This window comes from Ictalurus furcatus, chromosome 10 (assembly GCF_023375685.1).
Source record: "Ictalurus furcatus strain D&B chromosome 10, Billie_1.0, whole genome shotgun sequence".
Taxonomy (NCBI): domain Eukaryota; kingdom Metazoa; phylum Chordata; class Actinopteri; order Siluriformes; family Ictaluridae; genus Ictalurus; species Ictalurus furcatus.
Genome location: NC_071264.1, coordinates 16,841,243 through 16,859,488, shown reverse-complemented (window position 1 = coordinate 16,859,488; position 18,246 = coordinate 16,841,243). Strand labels below are relative to the sequence as shown.

The following is an 18,246-nucleotide window of genomic DNA, read 5'->3' as shown; positions in this document are numbered from 1 at the left end:
TTAATGGCTACTGTTGACACACAGCCGCTGATTGAGAACGGATTGGGTTTCACTTTCATTTCCTCCCGCTCTTGCTCTCTAATTTCCAGCTCCCTAACTGCCCTTCTCATTTCCAGTGGAGCTGTGAGGACAGAGGAGCGAACAGGAAAGGAGAAAAAAAAAGCCCTTTGATGATGAAGGAATTAATTCTAAGCTTCACAGTGAGTTATGCTGGGCTTCAGAAGTTGTCGTGTCAGTTGCTTCCTGTACTGTATTAATTCCAGACATATGCTGTGGGCAAACATTTCCATAATCGCATTTTTTTTTTAAACGATGAAAATATGGACACTCCCTTTCGTAAAGCAAAATTCTATGATGAACAACCTGCAAACGAATCTTTATAAGTACCTTATATCTTTATCCTTATCTTTAATGGCATCCAAGACTCCTAATAATTTTCTTAATATTTCATAATGAAATTGTGAGGTTTTTTTTAGTTTTTAGCTTATTTCATTGAAATGTTGGTATATTTTTTACTTTGGAAAACAAGTTCGTACATTACCCACAATGCCATTCAACAAAGGACTCTAAGGAGAGTAATGCAGCGGCACTTAAATCCTTTAGTCTGTCCAGCTCACCTCCTCATTTGTACACTCTGCTCAAACAGCACCACTTTCATAGCTTTCACGCTGCTACAGTTGTCAGTGCATTACACTTGTCATCTCATAGATTGCTAGCTAGCTGTGTTGGGTCTCAATTGCGTATATCTGCACTGCATTCTGGAACTTTGAGTCCAGCATTTGCACCAATCTCTTGCATTATTACATGTTTAATTTCTAAATTCATAAACATAATGCTGAACTTCATTGGAAAATACTAAGTGAGATAAGAAGCTCTTCTTTTTTGGTTAGTCAAACCTGACCTTGAGATAATGTTCCGCCGTGCCATCAGAGCGGCACACAACCACTAACTTCTCACAGGAACAATGTACATGCAGCACTAATCAACAAATTAGCAGCAGAATCACTAAACACACCGCAAATATTCCAATATAAACATTTTAATTAGTTTTTCAGGATGGGCCTTTCCATTCATTTTTGTTCTTCGCTTGCTGTCATATCTGATCGTTTAATAAATAAATACATACAGACTGAAGGTTTTGGCGTTTGTAGTATTAGATGGAGCTCAAATCAACCACTAAATGCTTTCAGCTCAATAACAGCGTCCACATCAATCACAGTCAGGTCTTTCCTCGTGGACAATGCGTGGCATCAAAAAGATCAATACGGGGACATTTGCTGTGAGATGAAGGTGCTGTCAACTACTCTAATCTTTATATTGGAAAAAGCTCCTTGGTGATTTCATGATCCGTTTAAAAAAACAAAAACAAATGCATGGTACCATGTGTGGCAGGATTAGGATTGATCAGGGACATGGTGAATATAGCACAGGAAAAGAAAATAAACCCAGACAGGCCAGTTTTCTCAATTTTCCAGTCAGTTCTCTCAGCTTGATCCATTTCAATACATCATATATGAGGTAAAGACAAAAAGGGTTTTCAAAGCAGCGAAAATGTTTAAATGTAATATGAAGGATTTTCATGGCCTTATACTACACACAGAATTTTTTTGCTATACAAGAATAAAGTCAAAATATATTTTAGTTGACTGAAATTCATCCCATTGTACAAAAATCTTATGAATGTAAACAAAAAAATCATAGTTTATAGTTAGATCAACTTTGTTCTTTTCATCTGGATGTAAACTGCACTCAAAATACAAGTAAAGCTTTACATTTCTGACTTTGAAATCTTTTATATCCTCGAGTCAATAAGTCATGTCATGTTTTAGCATTAAATCTTATGTTATGACACACAGCACACACACACTTTTTTTTGTTTCTGACTCTTAGACTAATCCATTTCTAGTGCAAATCAGAGATGGTGCTGTACAAAAGGCCCCGCTCGGCCCCGGGTTGGACAATTAGCATGCATCTGGAGCCCTGAAGTCTATCTCTGATTGGCAGATGGGAGGCTAAAGGTGGAGGAAGTGGAGAGTCCATGAGCGTTTCAAAAGTGAGGCACAGGCTTAAGTTGTCTGACAGCACAATACCCTCGATATGAAGCATGAAAGTGCCTGGAGTGCCTCCTCTGAGCGCCCATTGGCCGAGCCACCCTGCCCTGCTGTCACATGAAAGACTGTGATGCTCTTTACCCGAGAAGGGCTAAGTCCGTTTTCCGCTTCCTCTCTTTTTCGCTTCATATATTTATTTATTTTGTTTAAGCTCTTTCTCCACACTCTCAGAAATGAGAAAAGGGGGGGAATGGGGGACAATGAGCATCCTTTTTTGAGAGCCTGTATGTGTGGCTGAGGCATATCAGTCTGTGTTTCTGAGTGTGTGTGCGTGACAGAGAGAGAGAGAGAGACAGAGAGAGACAGAGAGAGTGATGAGTCTGCTGGGCAGCTGCGTTGAAGCTGTCACACACTGACACTTGTGATATGCATGCCTGTCACACGGCTGAGCTAAAAGTCTCACCGGCAAAAAAACCCCATGCCATTGCTGTGTGTTCCAGAGTCGCCTTTGACCTGCAACCTGCAATGCTGCCCTGACCTCTTGCTCTCAGCTCTAAACACATGAACAGTGTAAAGATTCACTGGCTCCAAGCAGTGCCGGTGAAAAGAACGCGTGGCCTCTGTGTGTGTCAGTCCTAGTGAAAAGAAGGCGTGGTATCTGGGTGTGTCTGTCTTAGTTATGGAGGCGTGGCTGTCAGTTCTAGTAAAGGAGGTAGGGCCTATGTGGGTGTCAGTCCGAGTGCAAAAAAAAAAGGCATGGCCTCTGTGCCTACAGTGAAAAAAGCGTGTGTCCCCCTGTATCTGTCCGCACCACTGAAGGAGGTGTGGCCTCTTTGTCTGTCATAAATCATGTATTGAGGTACACACTGTATCGTCTCAGAAGAAGAGATACTCATCTCACTGAAACAGCGCAGCACAGAGCCTCTTATCTGTGCTGATGCTTTTTGTTATTCAGTGACTAATCCTCCACACAACTGATTCAGGATCAAAATCATCATGTGCATGCTGGTCCTGACTTTATCCCAGCTCTGACTCCACATCTCTGAGACCCTTAAATACAGCTATATTCCGAAGCACCTCCTAATCACCAACGAACAAACAACTGCAATAACCTACACTGCACCTTCTTTTTGCCCCCTTCCTTTATCTGTAATAATAAAACCTCACAGGTGTAATCAGCAGCTCACACAGCACATAATACCTATATCACACAACTCGTGTTATCGCTGCTGCCTTTCCATGCTCCAGCACGTTATATATTCTGTTCATGTCTCTCGTATTTCCCCAGGGTTCATTTGGCTGCAGGAGGTGGCAGCAACCGGCATGTGGGGCTCTCTCTCTCTCTCTCGCTCCCTCTCCTCTGTGTGTGTGTATGTGTGTGTGAGAGAGAGAGAGAGAGAGAGAGAGATGATGACTGCATTAGCACTCACCTGCTCCCTTGGTCACCACCAGTTTAGGTTTGCTGCGTGCTCCATCTCCTTTGGTGGTGTAGGCTGCCACTGTGATGGAGTAGGTGGTGTCCGGCTGCAAGCCCCCGATCACCATCTCCTGCAGCAAACACATGAAAAATAGGAGAAGGAGAGTGTAGGTGCTTAGGGTATAAGTCATAAAAAAAACAAACCCCAAAAAACAGCTACACATATGAGGGGAAGACTGTACGCGCTGCCACAGCTTTCATTTCACCCACCCTAACATCCGCATACATTTTCTTGTTAGTTTTAGCATTACATAATTAATTCCCTGCATCATTTGGGAGGTAACAGTGATGTTTACTGGGGATAAATTCCAAACACTGGCTACAGCGTTTCCTTAAGTAAAACAGATTCTTTAAGAACCACGAGTCCTCAGGCTGTCTCTGTCTCATGAACCTTGTAGAAAATAAGCAGAGGGCAATTAATGCAGGAGAAGCCTGAGCAAATAGCTGGGCTGAGTAATGAATTTTTGCTGAACGGCTGCTAATCCGGCTTTGGGTGGGTTGTTATTTCTCACGTAGCTGTCACTGAGGCACTAAAACAGTGTAGCTTTTCTTTTTTCCCCCCATTCTTTATTTCCAAATATTTTTTTTTCTAATACTGTCTGGTTTCTTTCTTTCTTTCTTTTTTTATAAATAATTTGATTACTGTAAGCCTGCTTTCATGCTAGCATTTTTTTCTTCTTCAAGAAAACGTTCTGAGCTGAGTGCCTCTGGTGCGCACACAAAGTAAACTGTGTAACCATAACAACACCATCAGCTAACTAACTAGTCTACCTTGATCTCTAGATCAGATTTATTATTAGTGGCAGAGCGGAATTAATAAACACTGGTTGAACTCTGGCAATGAGGACGTTTGCCTTGATTGCCTTTGCTGTAGCTTTCGAGGCAGAAAATCAAGAGGACTTGAGTTGATGTGCGACTTGACTGTATGCACACTGCTATTTTTAGTGCAATTGCAATGAGGGATAAGCAACACAAAGTGTCGTGATTTGCCATGCCGTGACATGTTTGAGCATGGGACAGTGAAGCAAGCGTGCAGAGGAACGATTGTGTGTGAGAGCACTTCAGTTCTGTGAGCACTGAGCACTACACACTTCTTTCACTAAGGTCTGTGACTCAAGGTGTCATGAGCAATTCAAGGCACCTCACTGACACTACTCTGCACACTCAGATATATATAAACAAAGTCTTCAGTGATGCCACTGATTACTTAGAACTAATAATAATACTAAGGAGGTTCAGTAATTGTATCAAGTGCCAAAAAAAACATGTACTTGGTACATGTACTAAAAAAAGTATTAATGCATCCCTAAAAACAACCATAGTTACCATGGAGTACCATAATAAATTCTAGTAAACTTTCTTAATAAGTAGTAGCTGTAGAATTCACAGCGTCCTGTCAGATGAGGAGATGGGGAAAATGAACGCTGGGCACGTGTGGGGAAAACAGAAAGACAGCCAAGTGTGGGTCCGACTACAGGCTGGAACAAACAGTGCACATAAATCATGCAAATGTGTGAGTGATGGGTTACTGCTGCATCCAAAAACACACAAAACAACAACAACAACAACAACAACAACACACAAAAACCAAAAAAAAACTTCTAGTGGGTCAAGAGATTATTGTTTCTCTCTCTTGAGCTGTGTGACACAATATTCATATTCATGTTTCAGAGCTGCACTGCAAAACAACTCTCTCTCACACACACACACACACACACACACACACACACACACACAGACATTAATGAGCTCTTGATGTTGCATCACCCCCTCTGTGCATCATCAGTGGTGTGTTCTGACTGACACCGCTGCGTGACACACCGCTCTCAGATCAAATCCAGATCAGATTCCATCTCAGCTAAGAGTGACCCTCGGTAGGGAGTGATGCAACACCACGAGCTTCAAAACCACGCAGAATACTCTGCGTCTTTCTGTACTCACGTATTCGGCTGTATCATCCGTTTCCCACTGATTCCCCCCACCCAGAGGAGAGCGCATGGGAAAGCAATTTCAGAAAGAGAAAAGGAGACATACAGAGAAAGAGAGAGAGAGAGAAAGAGAGAGAGAGAGAGATGCATGAACAGAAAGGAAGAGCGCGGCACTGAAGTGGAGAGCACTCTGAAGCATGCTTGAAAAGTAGGTCGGGATGTAAAGGGAGAGGGGAAAAGATAAGGGCAGCCAATAATTTATGCTCTGTTCAAGGATTCTGCACTCTGCCTGTCCATTCTGTATGTATTCCAGCAACTGGATTTTCCCATCTGCGAGTCTACTACAGATTTGCATTAGCCATAAAGCGTGCATTAATTTACAGTCACTTATGGACGTTCAGACCCATTAACACATGCTTGGATCTTGGACGGAACTTTCTTAAAGGTTCCCTTCAAAGTGTCTTTGGAGTAACGTGAAGAAGTATGTGAGTGGGGCTCTCAGATATAGAAATTCTTCAGGAATAGTTTGACCTGAAATAACACTTTCCTTTTCCTTTTGATCAGACGTTAAGACGTGCTTGGTGTTTAAAATGTGCTTTTCTACTTTATGGAAACTGCAGTCGCCTAAAAGATATTGTTTGGCTCAGTGATACTTAATCTGACTAATCTTTTATAACAGTAGCTCTGGCACTATTGCCGGCTGCAACTTAAATTCTAATATGTTATTGTTTCTATAGCAACCACTTGTATGAGGCTGCTTGTATGTGATATTTGTATGGCAGATACTTTACGTAATCAAAGCCTAAGAATAAACAGAACATGCTGTTATTTATCAAAGACAACACATATAATTGTTTTCAATGAGGAGACGTTTATTTAACATTTGGAGAAGGAGTCTCCAGTGTCAGAATTTTGTAACAGAGATGAAGCTGTAACTTTAGGACAGAGGAAGTTATACGTTGTGGTTTCTTGGTAAAATGAAAAGCTATGTTTATTTTTGTCTTATTAACTTATTAGCTAAAAAAGAGAGGCTTGTGAGGGAGTAACTGTTTATTGCCGCTGTAACATACATAACAACAGGAACCAAACTGTGTAAATAAATGTAACTATAAGTATGTGTTGTTCAATCGAAAGACTTTGGGACATGCTATTCATGCAACATAATCAGCTTTATATCAGTCTGCCTTTAAATTTAAATTGTGCGCCACGCCTTCTTCTGGAGTCTGTTACTGGTGCAGTGACACCAAACTTCTGAAGAGGAAAGTGGTTCAATTTCAAGATGATGCTACAACTGCAACATGCTTTTGTCCATATTTCTAGATAACAGTACAAAACGAAACAAATGTGTTTCGGCTTTTTAACAACATTTGAAATTTTTACGTTTCATTTTTAGTTGAACTGCCTGTTATTTATTTATTTATTTATTATTTATTGTGAATTGTCCTTTATTGTATTTTCTGTTATACACTTCATATACTTTTATACTCTCCTGCATTTTATTGTATAATGAGCTTGTCATGTGTTTTATTATCTTTTATTGAAGGGATTTTTTGTTTGTTTATTTGTTTTTAGCTTGAACTGATTTAGACAACATTTTTAAAACAAGGTTTATGAATAAAACTGACCAAAGATTTCTCCAAACGTTCCTGTTTATGGGATAAAGTCCTCTCAGAGGCTAAGAAAGAAAAGGAAATGAAATACTATTTTGAAGCTTTTTAAATCATTTTTCATTTCTCAAATGGAGAAGTGTGACGTGTGTGAGAGCAGTGTAAGAAGCAGTGACGTGTGTGAGAGCAGTGTAAGGAGTGTGAAAAGAAGTATATGTGGAGTGTTTGGAGTGTATGAGAAGTGTGTGAGGAACGTGTCTGCACTGTGAGGGCCATGTGAGTAGTATGTGGAGTGTGTGAGCAGTGTGAAGAGTGTGCGAGGGGTGTGTACCTGCGCATCAGCCAACATTACATCCTTGATGAGCGGGAGCCCACGTGCTTCGCCGTTCTCCACCCGCACATAGTGCACCTGGTAACCACGGATCTGGCCGTGTTGTCGCCCGGGCAACAGCGAGCGCCACATCACCTTTAGTGCAGTGGAGTTGATCACCTCCACCTCCACTCGCCGAGGGGGTGCACCAGGAACTATGAAAAAAACAGACAGAGGTAGAATACTGCTTTTATTTGAGTAAAAATCTTCGTTTTATTTACATTTAGAACTTTTTTAAAAATGTTTTATTTAAGTTAAAGTAATGGTTACATTTAAATTAGAATCTGGGTTAAATTTGAGTTAGAATTCTGGTTAAAATCCTGGTTTTGAGTTAGAACCTTAGACTCCTGGTTACATGCGAGTTAAAATCCTCGAGTTTTATTTCAGTTAGAATCCTGTTTACAATCTCAGTTTTCTGTTTCAATCTCAGAATCCTGTTAACTATGTTCTGCCTATTGTTAGGTGCAACACCGCAGCACAATCCCTCAGCAGACAAAGGGACAAATGCAGAGAAGCTGTCGCAAGGCAGAGACAAAAGAGATCAATTCCATGTGCTACTGTTTTTTTTTTGCCTTTTTTTTTTTTTACTGACTGCTGTTATTATGATGGAGTCATCCACCTACAGACTACTGACACTGCCGTCTCGCAGACACGGTTTCCTGCTGCCTTCAGCGCATCTACCATTCGATTAGGTGAAACAAGTCTCAAATGCACTTACGGACTTAAGGGACTTTGAAATCAAATCTCTTGCCTTTACTCATACTCAAGCTGCTCCTGCTTTATCGCAGTTCTCCGCTCCCTGCTGAACAATCTACTGTCTGCCTCCTGTCGCCCCGTAGCCTCAGATCTGAGAGCTAATGAAAAATCTGTTTATATGAAGCCTTGGCGTTTAAATGGCGCCTTTACTGTGTATTGCTCTCAACAGCGGACAGGTTCTCTGTGCTGTCAATAAAACACTCATTTTGTATTTACTTTGGGGGAGAAGGAGGACAGGGTAAGATGGAAGTGTATATGTGGTAATGATGAAACTGTATAATATTCATATAATGATATGACGAAACACAATATAACTCTCGTGTCAATCTCGTGTAAAATATAACCGATTCCACCTTAAACTGATTTTACCCCCCCATTACATTTACGTATCATGTATCATGATCTTTCTGCCATCCCTAGTATGTAGCGGATTGTTTCCAAATACATGTATTTACTCTCTAAAATGTCTCACTCCATGATGCTGGAATTCTTCCTCCTTTATTGCAAAACAAAGTAAAGAAACCCTGGAGGGCCCAGTGCTCCCCATCTGACCTGCCCGAGTTGCTCTATCCATGCTGGGAACCCCACCAAAACACACACATGCTCTCACATCCATCATTGAGCGTGTGTGTGTGTGCGCCAGGCAGGGTGGAGGAACTGCTGGGCATTGTGTATCGATTAGCAGCTTGTCCCCTGAACTCCAGCTGTCACTCAGCCTGGAGCACTGCTGTCGCCAGGGATGTCGGGCACAATTTCTTACAACCGGCAGCTGGCTGAAGATCATTTCAGAGCTCATAAGTTGCCTGTCTGCCTCAGTGACTCCAAGAGAGAGGGAGAAATAAAACGAGGGTGGGTAAAAGCAGCATTTTCGCTTGGAGCCTACTGATCCACTAACTGACCTGAGAAGAGCCGTTATGTAGCCATTGTGTTATGCAGTAGTTTTGTGGGAATTTAAATTGCCACTCATTAGACTTAATTACTGGGAGTATGAACTAGATAAGGCTACTATATTCTATCCTTCAATTACAGAAGTGTAATAGTGGAAATTTGCATATTCGATATTATAGAACCAATTGTTTCTATAAATCAACACGCCAATGTAAAAGCTAGCTAAAGATCGTGTCGGGTTCGTACCGTCCTCGTCAGTGCGGCATGTAAGCGCTACACTCTCCGGTCCCGGGCCCACAGTGGTGGCTGCAGCCACGCTCACACGGTACGATGTCCACTTCTCCAGTCGCTGCAGCATTATCTCGGTGGAGGTGGCTGGTGCCTGCAGCTCCTCTGTGGTCTCAGCTCCGACCCCGACCCCAGCTCCGCCCCCCGCCACTGCATAGCGCACTATGTACCCCACCAGCGGGCCATTCTGGCTCTCAGAACGCGGGGGGCGCCAACTTACCAGCAGAGAGGTGGAGCTAGGGCTGGAGCATTTAACCTCCTGAGGGGGGGCGGATGGCTCTGCGCAGGCAGGGAGGAGAGGATAAGGAGGGAGGGAGGGGAAACAAAAAAACGAAAAGATGGGAAAGAGAAAAAGAAAATGATAAAAGGGAACAAACTGAACTGAAAAAACAAGCCACGACAGTACCAAACATAAGGCAAAAAAAGAGGAAGAATCAACTGATTCAAAGGGCAAATGCAAATGGGAACAGAAGAGGAATGTAACATGACATGCATAATAATGAAGTATAAAACTGGGCTCATTTTAAAAGGTTGGCTAGACCACAGGACTTCGTTTCACAGCTGAGGTGCTGAGTAACGGATATAGTAGGCAGTGACTGTCCTGCACATCATACTTTAATTACTAGGGATGCATCGATATCATTTTTTCAGACTGAGTACACGCAACTGGTTTTTAGTACTTATCGACACCAATAAAAGTGAAAAACCTATTCAGTATTAATCAATTGGGGACATTACAGAATATTTTATTTAGCTCTGTTTATGTTTCTCCATGGCTTTCAGGCTCATTCTTTCTAAAACAGTCTAGTTGATTTTAAATCAAATGCGCTGCCTAGCTACATGATTTAGCTTGAATTGAGCGACTAGGGTTGCAGTGGAGAAGACGCATTATAATTGTGTAAGAATACCTCATTATTAGGGACCGACAGCCGCTGATTGTCAACAATATACTGAGCTGACAATGCACACTAGGCTTGTGTAATGATATCAAAGCATTTTTGTGAGTACAAGTAAATAAGCACCGATACCTGATACCAGTATTGGTATCGATGTTACCTTTTACATTAGACTGTGATCACTTGATACAAGGCAAGATCTTATCTGGCCCTGAGGAAAATTCTGTCCTGGTTTGTAAGTGTCTGGATGAATGTGTGCTGTTTGTGGTTTATATTACAACGACTACATGTATGAGGCTCTGAATTGATATGATAACTTTGTGGTAATCTTATTAAGTCATACAGCCTGTGATCTCTGAAAGACCAGAGATGATGGGCTCCAACCTCATCAGCCTACCTGCAGTGGCTGGTTAATGTGCTAAGTGTATTTTATACTGCAAGGCTATGTGCTGGTGTTTCTGCCAAAAATACTTTCTTGCTTTGCAAAAAAGAAAAAGGAAAAAAGGAGCCCAGCTAATTATCAAAGTGACAGTTATTTCTGTTTGTGAAGGAACGTGATCAACTCAAAGGACAAACAAATGATAAGGGCATTTTGCAGAAAACAAATCAAGAGACAGCATGATTTGAATTTCAAACAGAACACCTTGTGGAAAAAAGGCTTAAATTAATTCAAATGCAACTAGGGGATTACAGGAAAATGAATTCCTTTGCAAAATAAATGACTGAAAAGAAGAAAAAAACACACTAGGATCCAAAATGTCAACTCATAAGATACATGGAAAGCTGCTGGGCTTCAAACTGAAAATAAGACCATCAAAAACAAAGCAATACAAAACAGCAACATTATTTTCCTTTACATCATACGTACCTGGCTTCCATCAAACAAACTTTTTCTCTCTCTCTCTTTTTTTTAAAGACTTTCTTACCACAAGCACCCAACTACAAGGAAGCAATATTCCCTGAGCCGGTGGGTATCAACTCTCCCCTTCTTTACAAAACCTCTCAGCCGAATGCTGGATCAGTGCACAGGAGACCGCAGCTGGATTGATTTGTGGTATATTCGAGGCATGTCCAGACTTTAGATGTAAAGATTTGAGCTTTGGCTTGATTTGTGGTGCTCAGAGGGGGAGAACTGTCCCAGTGCTTTAGCTAGGACTGCACAGTACTTTACACTGCTTACACTATGTTGAGGGTCCACATGGCTGAGAGAGAGAGAGAGACACTGGCTTTTTGTTCCCCTCCATCTATTCAGATTCCCACCCTCATCTACATCTATATCCTCCAAATCCCACTGTCTGGATCCCACTTCACTGCTGATCTAAATGTCAATGTCTACTTTTGTATAGCATTTATTTATTTATTTTTACATCCTTTCTTATTATAATGTTGTGTCCAGCTTGCTTTTGCTCATGGATAAGTAAGACACCTGAGTTAAATGTGAATTTGTGGCCATTTGTATTATATTTGTAGCTTCTATCAATGCCTTATGTTACATAAGAAGCTCAGTTGCTTTATTTATCACAAATTAGTTTACCTTGTAGGGCTTTACCACACTGTTACCCTCGGTCATATCTTGTCATAATATTTATGTATTTCAGTAAGCAATCCCAGGTATATAATCCCATGTTATATTTTAAGTTGCCTTTGGGGGTACAAATGTCGCTCTTTTATTAATAAAAACATCTGTTCAGCATTATGTCAAATAGAAATGTCAAATAGATGGGCTAATTGAATTATTCCAGTACATTAAAAAACCTACTGCAGTTAAGCTAAGTATGAGGCTAAACTGCTTGTTTGGCTAAACATGAAGGATTTCAAATCTGACGTTATGATTTGAGTGAAGGCACTGTGAAGGCCCTGGCAGCTTTGTGATATAATCTCTAGGTGTAACCATGCATGATGCCCTATAGCTGACTGGACTTGAAATGACATGAACTGGGATTCTTGTCTGTTGCCATTTATCCGTATCTATCCCCCAGACATCAGGAGTGCTATCAGGAGCAGGGTCTCTGGATCTCAGTTTGTGGACCCTCCATGAGCACGTCTGAAGTCAGCGCAACTGTTGGAACATTTTTTTTTCTCTCCAGAAGGTCAACGTTCTGGCCACCCTTCTGACCGGCTCAAGAGTGTCTATCTCTCTAACCCCCAAAAATTAAATCACATCCCCTTGTCTTTAAAAGAGAAAACAATCAGTCTTTTAGGTGTGTATGAATAATAATACACCCAGACTATTCTGATGATAAGTTGTATTGCTATGCTTTGGTTTGGGAGATGTGTGGGGGTGAAAAAGTACTCTTTGCCTGTCAGTGAGGTCTTTGCTTTGTTACTACAGACTCACAGCAGCCTACAACGATGGCCTCCAGATACACACTGTACTTCAAGTTGATCGTCTTTAAACTACACACTGTACCACAGAGGAAAAGATACACAATGTACAAGATTTACCCTGCTTCCTCGTGTTTCGGAAGAAATCCACGCTGCCACTTTGTCTGGAAATGGGCTTTGCATGCTGAGCATAGGAATGAATAGAAAGCTTTAACCTTAATGGCCGTTAGGTCTTAAGCATGTACAAGTAATCAAGCCGTCGTCTCATTACGGTGAGATGTGTGGTGACTGTTCTGATGCATTGTGAGTGTGTGTGTAATGAAAAAAGCTGCAGTGCTGTACTGAGGTAATTGGAACTATATTTAGCAGAGAGAGAAAGAGAGAAAGGATGAGAAGGAAAAAGAGATGACTCTTCTATTTCTTTGCGTTATCTCTCTGCAGCTGGCAGTTTGTTTTTGTGCTCAGGGAGGCTGTACTCAAGAAAGACAACCTCTCTTTATTCCACTGGCTCTACGATCCATTAGAAGCGAAGCAGGAAAGCTTTGTCTTGAGCTCTACGCAGGACTGCAGGCAACTTCTGTCAGGACAAGCCTGTTCGATCTAAATTCTAATCTGAACTATTGTGAGGAAAACGGAAGCACGGCAGGAGCTCCATCCATGCGTGTGACACGTGGACAACCGGTAGCATGTGGAGGGAGAAGTGATTTCCCTCTGGCCTGCGTTTCTTGCTATTGAGCTTTGTGGGTTTACCACAGTGATTTATGGCAGACAGGTCACACGTCCAACTGCAGACGTGCGGGTCATCTATCACACGATAAACAGGCTACACGGTCCTAGAGTGACTGTTTAGACTTGAGACAGACAAAACGGAAGCAGTGTAAGAGGATCTTAAGATCTTATGGGTCTTAGATGCAGAAGTACATTTGGTCAAAATGCTGACACTGAGAGATTTGACAATAAATAAGTTAGTTTTAGGCTTGTTAAATGCTAACATTGACATTAAAAGTACATGAAGTGCGGCAACAGAGTGGACTTCTTCCAAACAGCGAGCACTTACCTCTGAGGAACTCACAATAGAATGATTTGTTTGTGTGTTTTGGATGCTGTTTTGTACAGGACTGACTGTTCGACTGTCACCTTCCTGACCTCTCTCACAGTGACTCCATCTTTTTATTTTGGTTTTCTGCTTGAGCGAGGGCTCTCTGAGAGCCAAATCGTCCATCTGCAAGGCCATGAAAGGCGTGATAGGCCAGAGCGGAGGCCTCCAGAGCACCACAGTCCCAAGCAGAAGGCTAACACTGTCCCCCAGAGATACTTACTCTCACCTTTAGTTTAATGGATTTGCTTTGAGAATGCTACATGCTGTGCTGCTGGGGAAGTTGGAAAGGGCTGAGGTTGCTGACTGTTGTAGCAAAAAGGGAAAAGAAAACCCAGTTGTGGGCAAGGGAACTCACTGAAAGCTGTCTTCTTTTGTGAAGTGAACCATATGTGTCTCATAAAAAAATCATACAGTGAAACAACAACAAAAAAAGGAGAAAAAAGCAAACTAAAATCTCTCCAAAGTATCTTTAACTGACACTGAAAGAAATAAAGAAAACCCAAGTGACACTAAGCCATACAAATGGAAGCTTTGGTTTCATTTTAGCGGGAAAGAAATAGATGAAACATATAAATATATATATATATACATATATCACACACATATGTTGTGATGAAGATATATTAAGACCATATAAAAACAAACAAACAAACAAAAAACAAACAAAAACACCAAAGCACAGACACATATTGAGATGGGGAAGGTGGACATACACAGATTAGTCATGCCTGGCCAGGCTTGGCCAGTGTTCAGGGAAGGGAAGTGTTAACAGGATCCCTATAGCACCCCCATCAGGCAAGTGAGGAGTGCTGCATGCAGCCCGTGATCTCTAATGTTCAAGCTTTTACAGTGTGTGTATCTGCTGTGGCTTTTTGCTTCACCACACACACCCCACTGGTAGAAACAGAAAATGTTTTAAACACTGCTGGCTCCTGCTGCCATGGCTTTCTTTTGCTGCCTTCATTTTTGCTTTAAATTTTGGCTAATTTATGCTGACAGCTCTGAAACAACAGGCATCCAAACACCACACAAGAGACTGGCTCTCGGGCCATCTTAAAGATGTGCAATAAGAACTGAATATTTGATCACTTAAATTGAGTATCTACTCCAAATGATGAAGTCAGGGAGTAAGTGTGTATTTTTAGCTGGAGGTTGTGAATAATTCACTGGTCTTCCTGACATGCACGCCGCCTAGCAGCAGGGCTTCGGCGGCCGCCAACTGCGAGGCCTTCAGTCCGACTCAGCGAGAGAGAGCAGACGCAGAGGAAAGCCATAGCACACACTGGAGTCAATGACATTTTGGTCACAAACGAGAAAAGGTGCACTAGCTGTTCGTGAATGAAAAGAAGGAAGAAGAAAACAGGTGACCATATTGATTTGTTCGTTTCACATTTAGGAAAACGTGAAGTACAAACAGCAGCAGAAAAAAAAACAGAAAAAAAAACTGTGGAGCCAGTGGTACCACCCTCGCAAGAAGGCACACGAATCCATTAAACTAAATACCAATCTAATATTTATCAACTTGTTCATGAATCTCTACCTACATGTTGCTTAAAAAAATAACGAAATAAAAACTAGGCTTGTGCAATATAACTTATTGATAGTTTGTGAGGATCTTTCACTTTCACAATGTCCAGTAACATTTACTCCAATTACAGTTGCAATCAAAATTATTCAACCCCCACTGCAAATCAGGTTTATTGTCAAAATTGACAGTAATTGAAATTGAAAAGTTCAATACATGCTTCAAGTGGTTTCCAACTTGCAAAATGCAACTTATAATGATTTCTTCAGTTTCAAAATGATTCAACCCCCTGAATAGAATCCCTCACAAAAGCACAAATATGCAAAACAGGTGTTGTCTCAAGCACACCTGACGCAACTAATCAAGGGCTTCATTAGTGGCACCAGGTGTGCTTGAGCTGGAACACATGAAATACCTGAACTAGCTAGGGGCAGAAAATAAATGAAATACCTGGACGGGGCAGAAAAAGGAAGGCATCAATTGCTGCAAGCAGATTTCTGAGAAGGCAGGTTGTGAAAAACCCTCGAGTTACTGCAAAAGACCTGCAGCAAAACTTGGTGGCAACAGACACTGAGGTTTCAGTGAGCACAGTAAAGCACGTACTAAACGCAGAAGGTTTCCATGCCAGAACTTGAAGACGTACACCACTACTGATCCAAAAGCACAAGAAAAGCCGGCTGAAAATCATATATATAAGCCACAGAAGTTTTGGGCTTCTGTTCTGTGGAGCGATGAAACAAAACTGGAACTTTTTGACACAATGGATCAGCGGTATGTCTGGAGAAAGAAGAAAGAAGAAAGAACACTCTGTCCACAGTCAAGCATGGTGGTGGCTCGGTGATGCTCCGGGGCTGCTTTGCATCCTCTGGCACTGGAAACCTACAGCGTGTTTAAGGCAAGATGGATTCATTGAAGTATCAAGAAATCCCAGGAGAAAACTTCATACCGTCTGTGAGGAAGCTGAAGCTTGGGCGTCATTGGAACTTCCAACAGGACAATGATCCCATGCATACCTCAAATTCCACCAAGTCTTGGTTTCAGAAGAAGTCCTGGAAGATTCTACAGGGCTATCACAGTCACCTGACTTGAACCCCATATAAAATCTCTGGTGGGTTTTGAAGAAGGCCATTGCAGCACACAAACCCAAGAATATTACTGAGCTGGAGGCCATTGCTCATGAGGAATGGGCCAAGATTCCTCAGGAACGCTGCCAGAAGCTATGCATCTCGTTTGCAGCAGGTCATAACAAGAAAAGGTGCTCTACTAAGTACTAAAGATGCTTACCATGAAGGGGCTGAATAATTATGAGACTGGAGAAGTCATTATAAGTTGCATTTTCAGTTGAATTTGGGGAAATAAGCATTCGATGTGTTGAAATATTTCAATTGCTTTTGGTTGATTTGTTCACTGCAAACAGTTGAAAATCTGTCAATTTTGGCAATAAGCCTGATTTGCAGTCGGGGTTGAATAATTTTGATTGCAACTGTATATTACATTATACTGTATTATATTATATTACCTATAAAAAGTAAAAGTTTGCCAACTCATGAATTTACTCTTTTTAAATGTTTTTTTAAAATAAGATTTTACTCTCAGTTGACATTTTTCGTTGTTAGTTTTGCACTTACTATTAAATAGCTTGTTACAGTAACTTTTCAATCACCTCTTTATGAATCCATCAGTTGTGACTGTAATTGCCGAAAGAAAATGGCAGACCTGGCGCAAAGAATAAGTGTCTGGCAATTTTTCGGATTCAAATCAATGAAAAGGGTCGATCACTTGATATGAATGAGGTGCAAAATTGTTAACAGAAGACACAAAGGACAGTATCACTATGAATCTGTGGAATCACCTAAAATCATACGTTTGACATGTTTTACTACATGTATTTTCCGTTTTTATTTTTTTGTGTCTTATTTATAATCAGTTCCAGACAATTAAATCGTTAAATCAAGATTTTTTTTTTTTTTAAACAGTAAATCAATATTGCACAAGCCTAGTGAATTCACAGACTGAAATGAAAGGCATCAAAAGTCAGCTTGTTATTGGGAAAGAATAATCAGTAATTACATTCACATTAATCAATTATTGTTTTGTGGCATACATTTAATTACAATGTAATAGACATACTGTTATTCCAAAGCATTAAAATCTCTGGTAAAATCTGTGACAGCTGAAACACATAAACACACAGTAATATACAGTAGAAAAAACCTGAGCGGTTCTTTCTGTCAGCCACTGTAAATCTCTATTCAGAATACATATTTAGTAGTGTCAGATTTAAAGGGCTAGGCAAAGTGTGTGTCCCTAAAACATTTCCACTTCGGATGGCCATACAGGAGATGCACGCACACACACACACACACACACACACACACACACACACACACACACACGCTGTTAACATTTACTCTTGACATTTACAATGCCCTGGATTTGGGGACTTTGGTGAGGGATAGACACCCTGCTCACAAAGAGAGTTGCTTTGTCTGGTCACATATAATGCTTGGAATAAACATGGCCAGAGCCATTTCACAGTCAAAACAACACACTGCATAGGTGTCCATTTCTGAAAACAAACAGTAACAAGAAAGTAAAAGAGGTACATACTGGCTTGGGATGTCTTCTGAAAGATTTCGTTGGTGAAGGCACCAATGCCTTTGTTCGAAATAGCCGCCAGGGAGAAGTAATACTCTGTGTTCGCTCGCAGACCCTCCACCACATAGGACGAGGTCGGGCTGAATGATTTTGTTACCTATTTGTTGGGGAAGATTAAGTGAAATGTGAAATTGAATGATATGTTACATAGAACTTTGTCCAATGTTCACTGGGCTTTGTCCATTACCCTGCATTCACACTAATAAGTAACAGTTACTATACGTTCACCCTAGTGAGTGGTGTGTAGTTTGTCTCTTGGGGTTGTGTAGCAAACACTACTGTTGCTGCATTTGGGTGTAGTCAGAGCAGTAGACAATATGCATAGCCTACAGCCCACTATATAAATATTACACACCACTTCTGTTTAAAATGTATTTA

The 18,246-nt window shown here is 41.2% G+C and overlaps 1 protein-coding gene across 3 annotated transcripts in view; it reads right to left on the bottom strand.

Annotated features, from left to right (window-relative positions):
• The window catches only part of ptprsa (protein tyrosine phosphatase receptor type Sa), a 269,659-nt gene that overhangs the window by 57,910 nt on the left and 193,503 nt on the right, over positions 1-18,246 (bottom strand). For all 3 annotated transcript variants that reach the window (XM_053634470.1, XM_053634471.1, XM_053634472.1), the window contains 4 exons: positions 17,821-17,965; positions 9,324-9,644; positions 7,395-7,588; positions 3,482-3,599 (listed from right to left, as the gene is read on the bottom strand). In XM_053634470.1, coding sequence (XP_053490445.1) covers positions 3,482-3,599; positions 7,395-7,588; positions 9,324-9,644; positions 17,821-17,965 — 778 coding nt within the window. The remainder of the gene's footprint in view (positions 1-3,481; positions 3,600-7,394; positions 7,589-9,323; positions 9,645-17,820; positions 17,966-18,246) is intronic.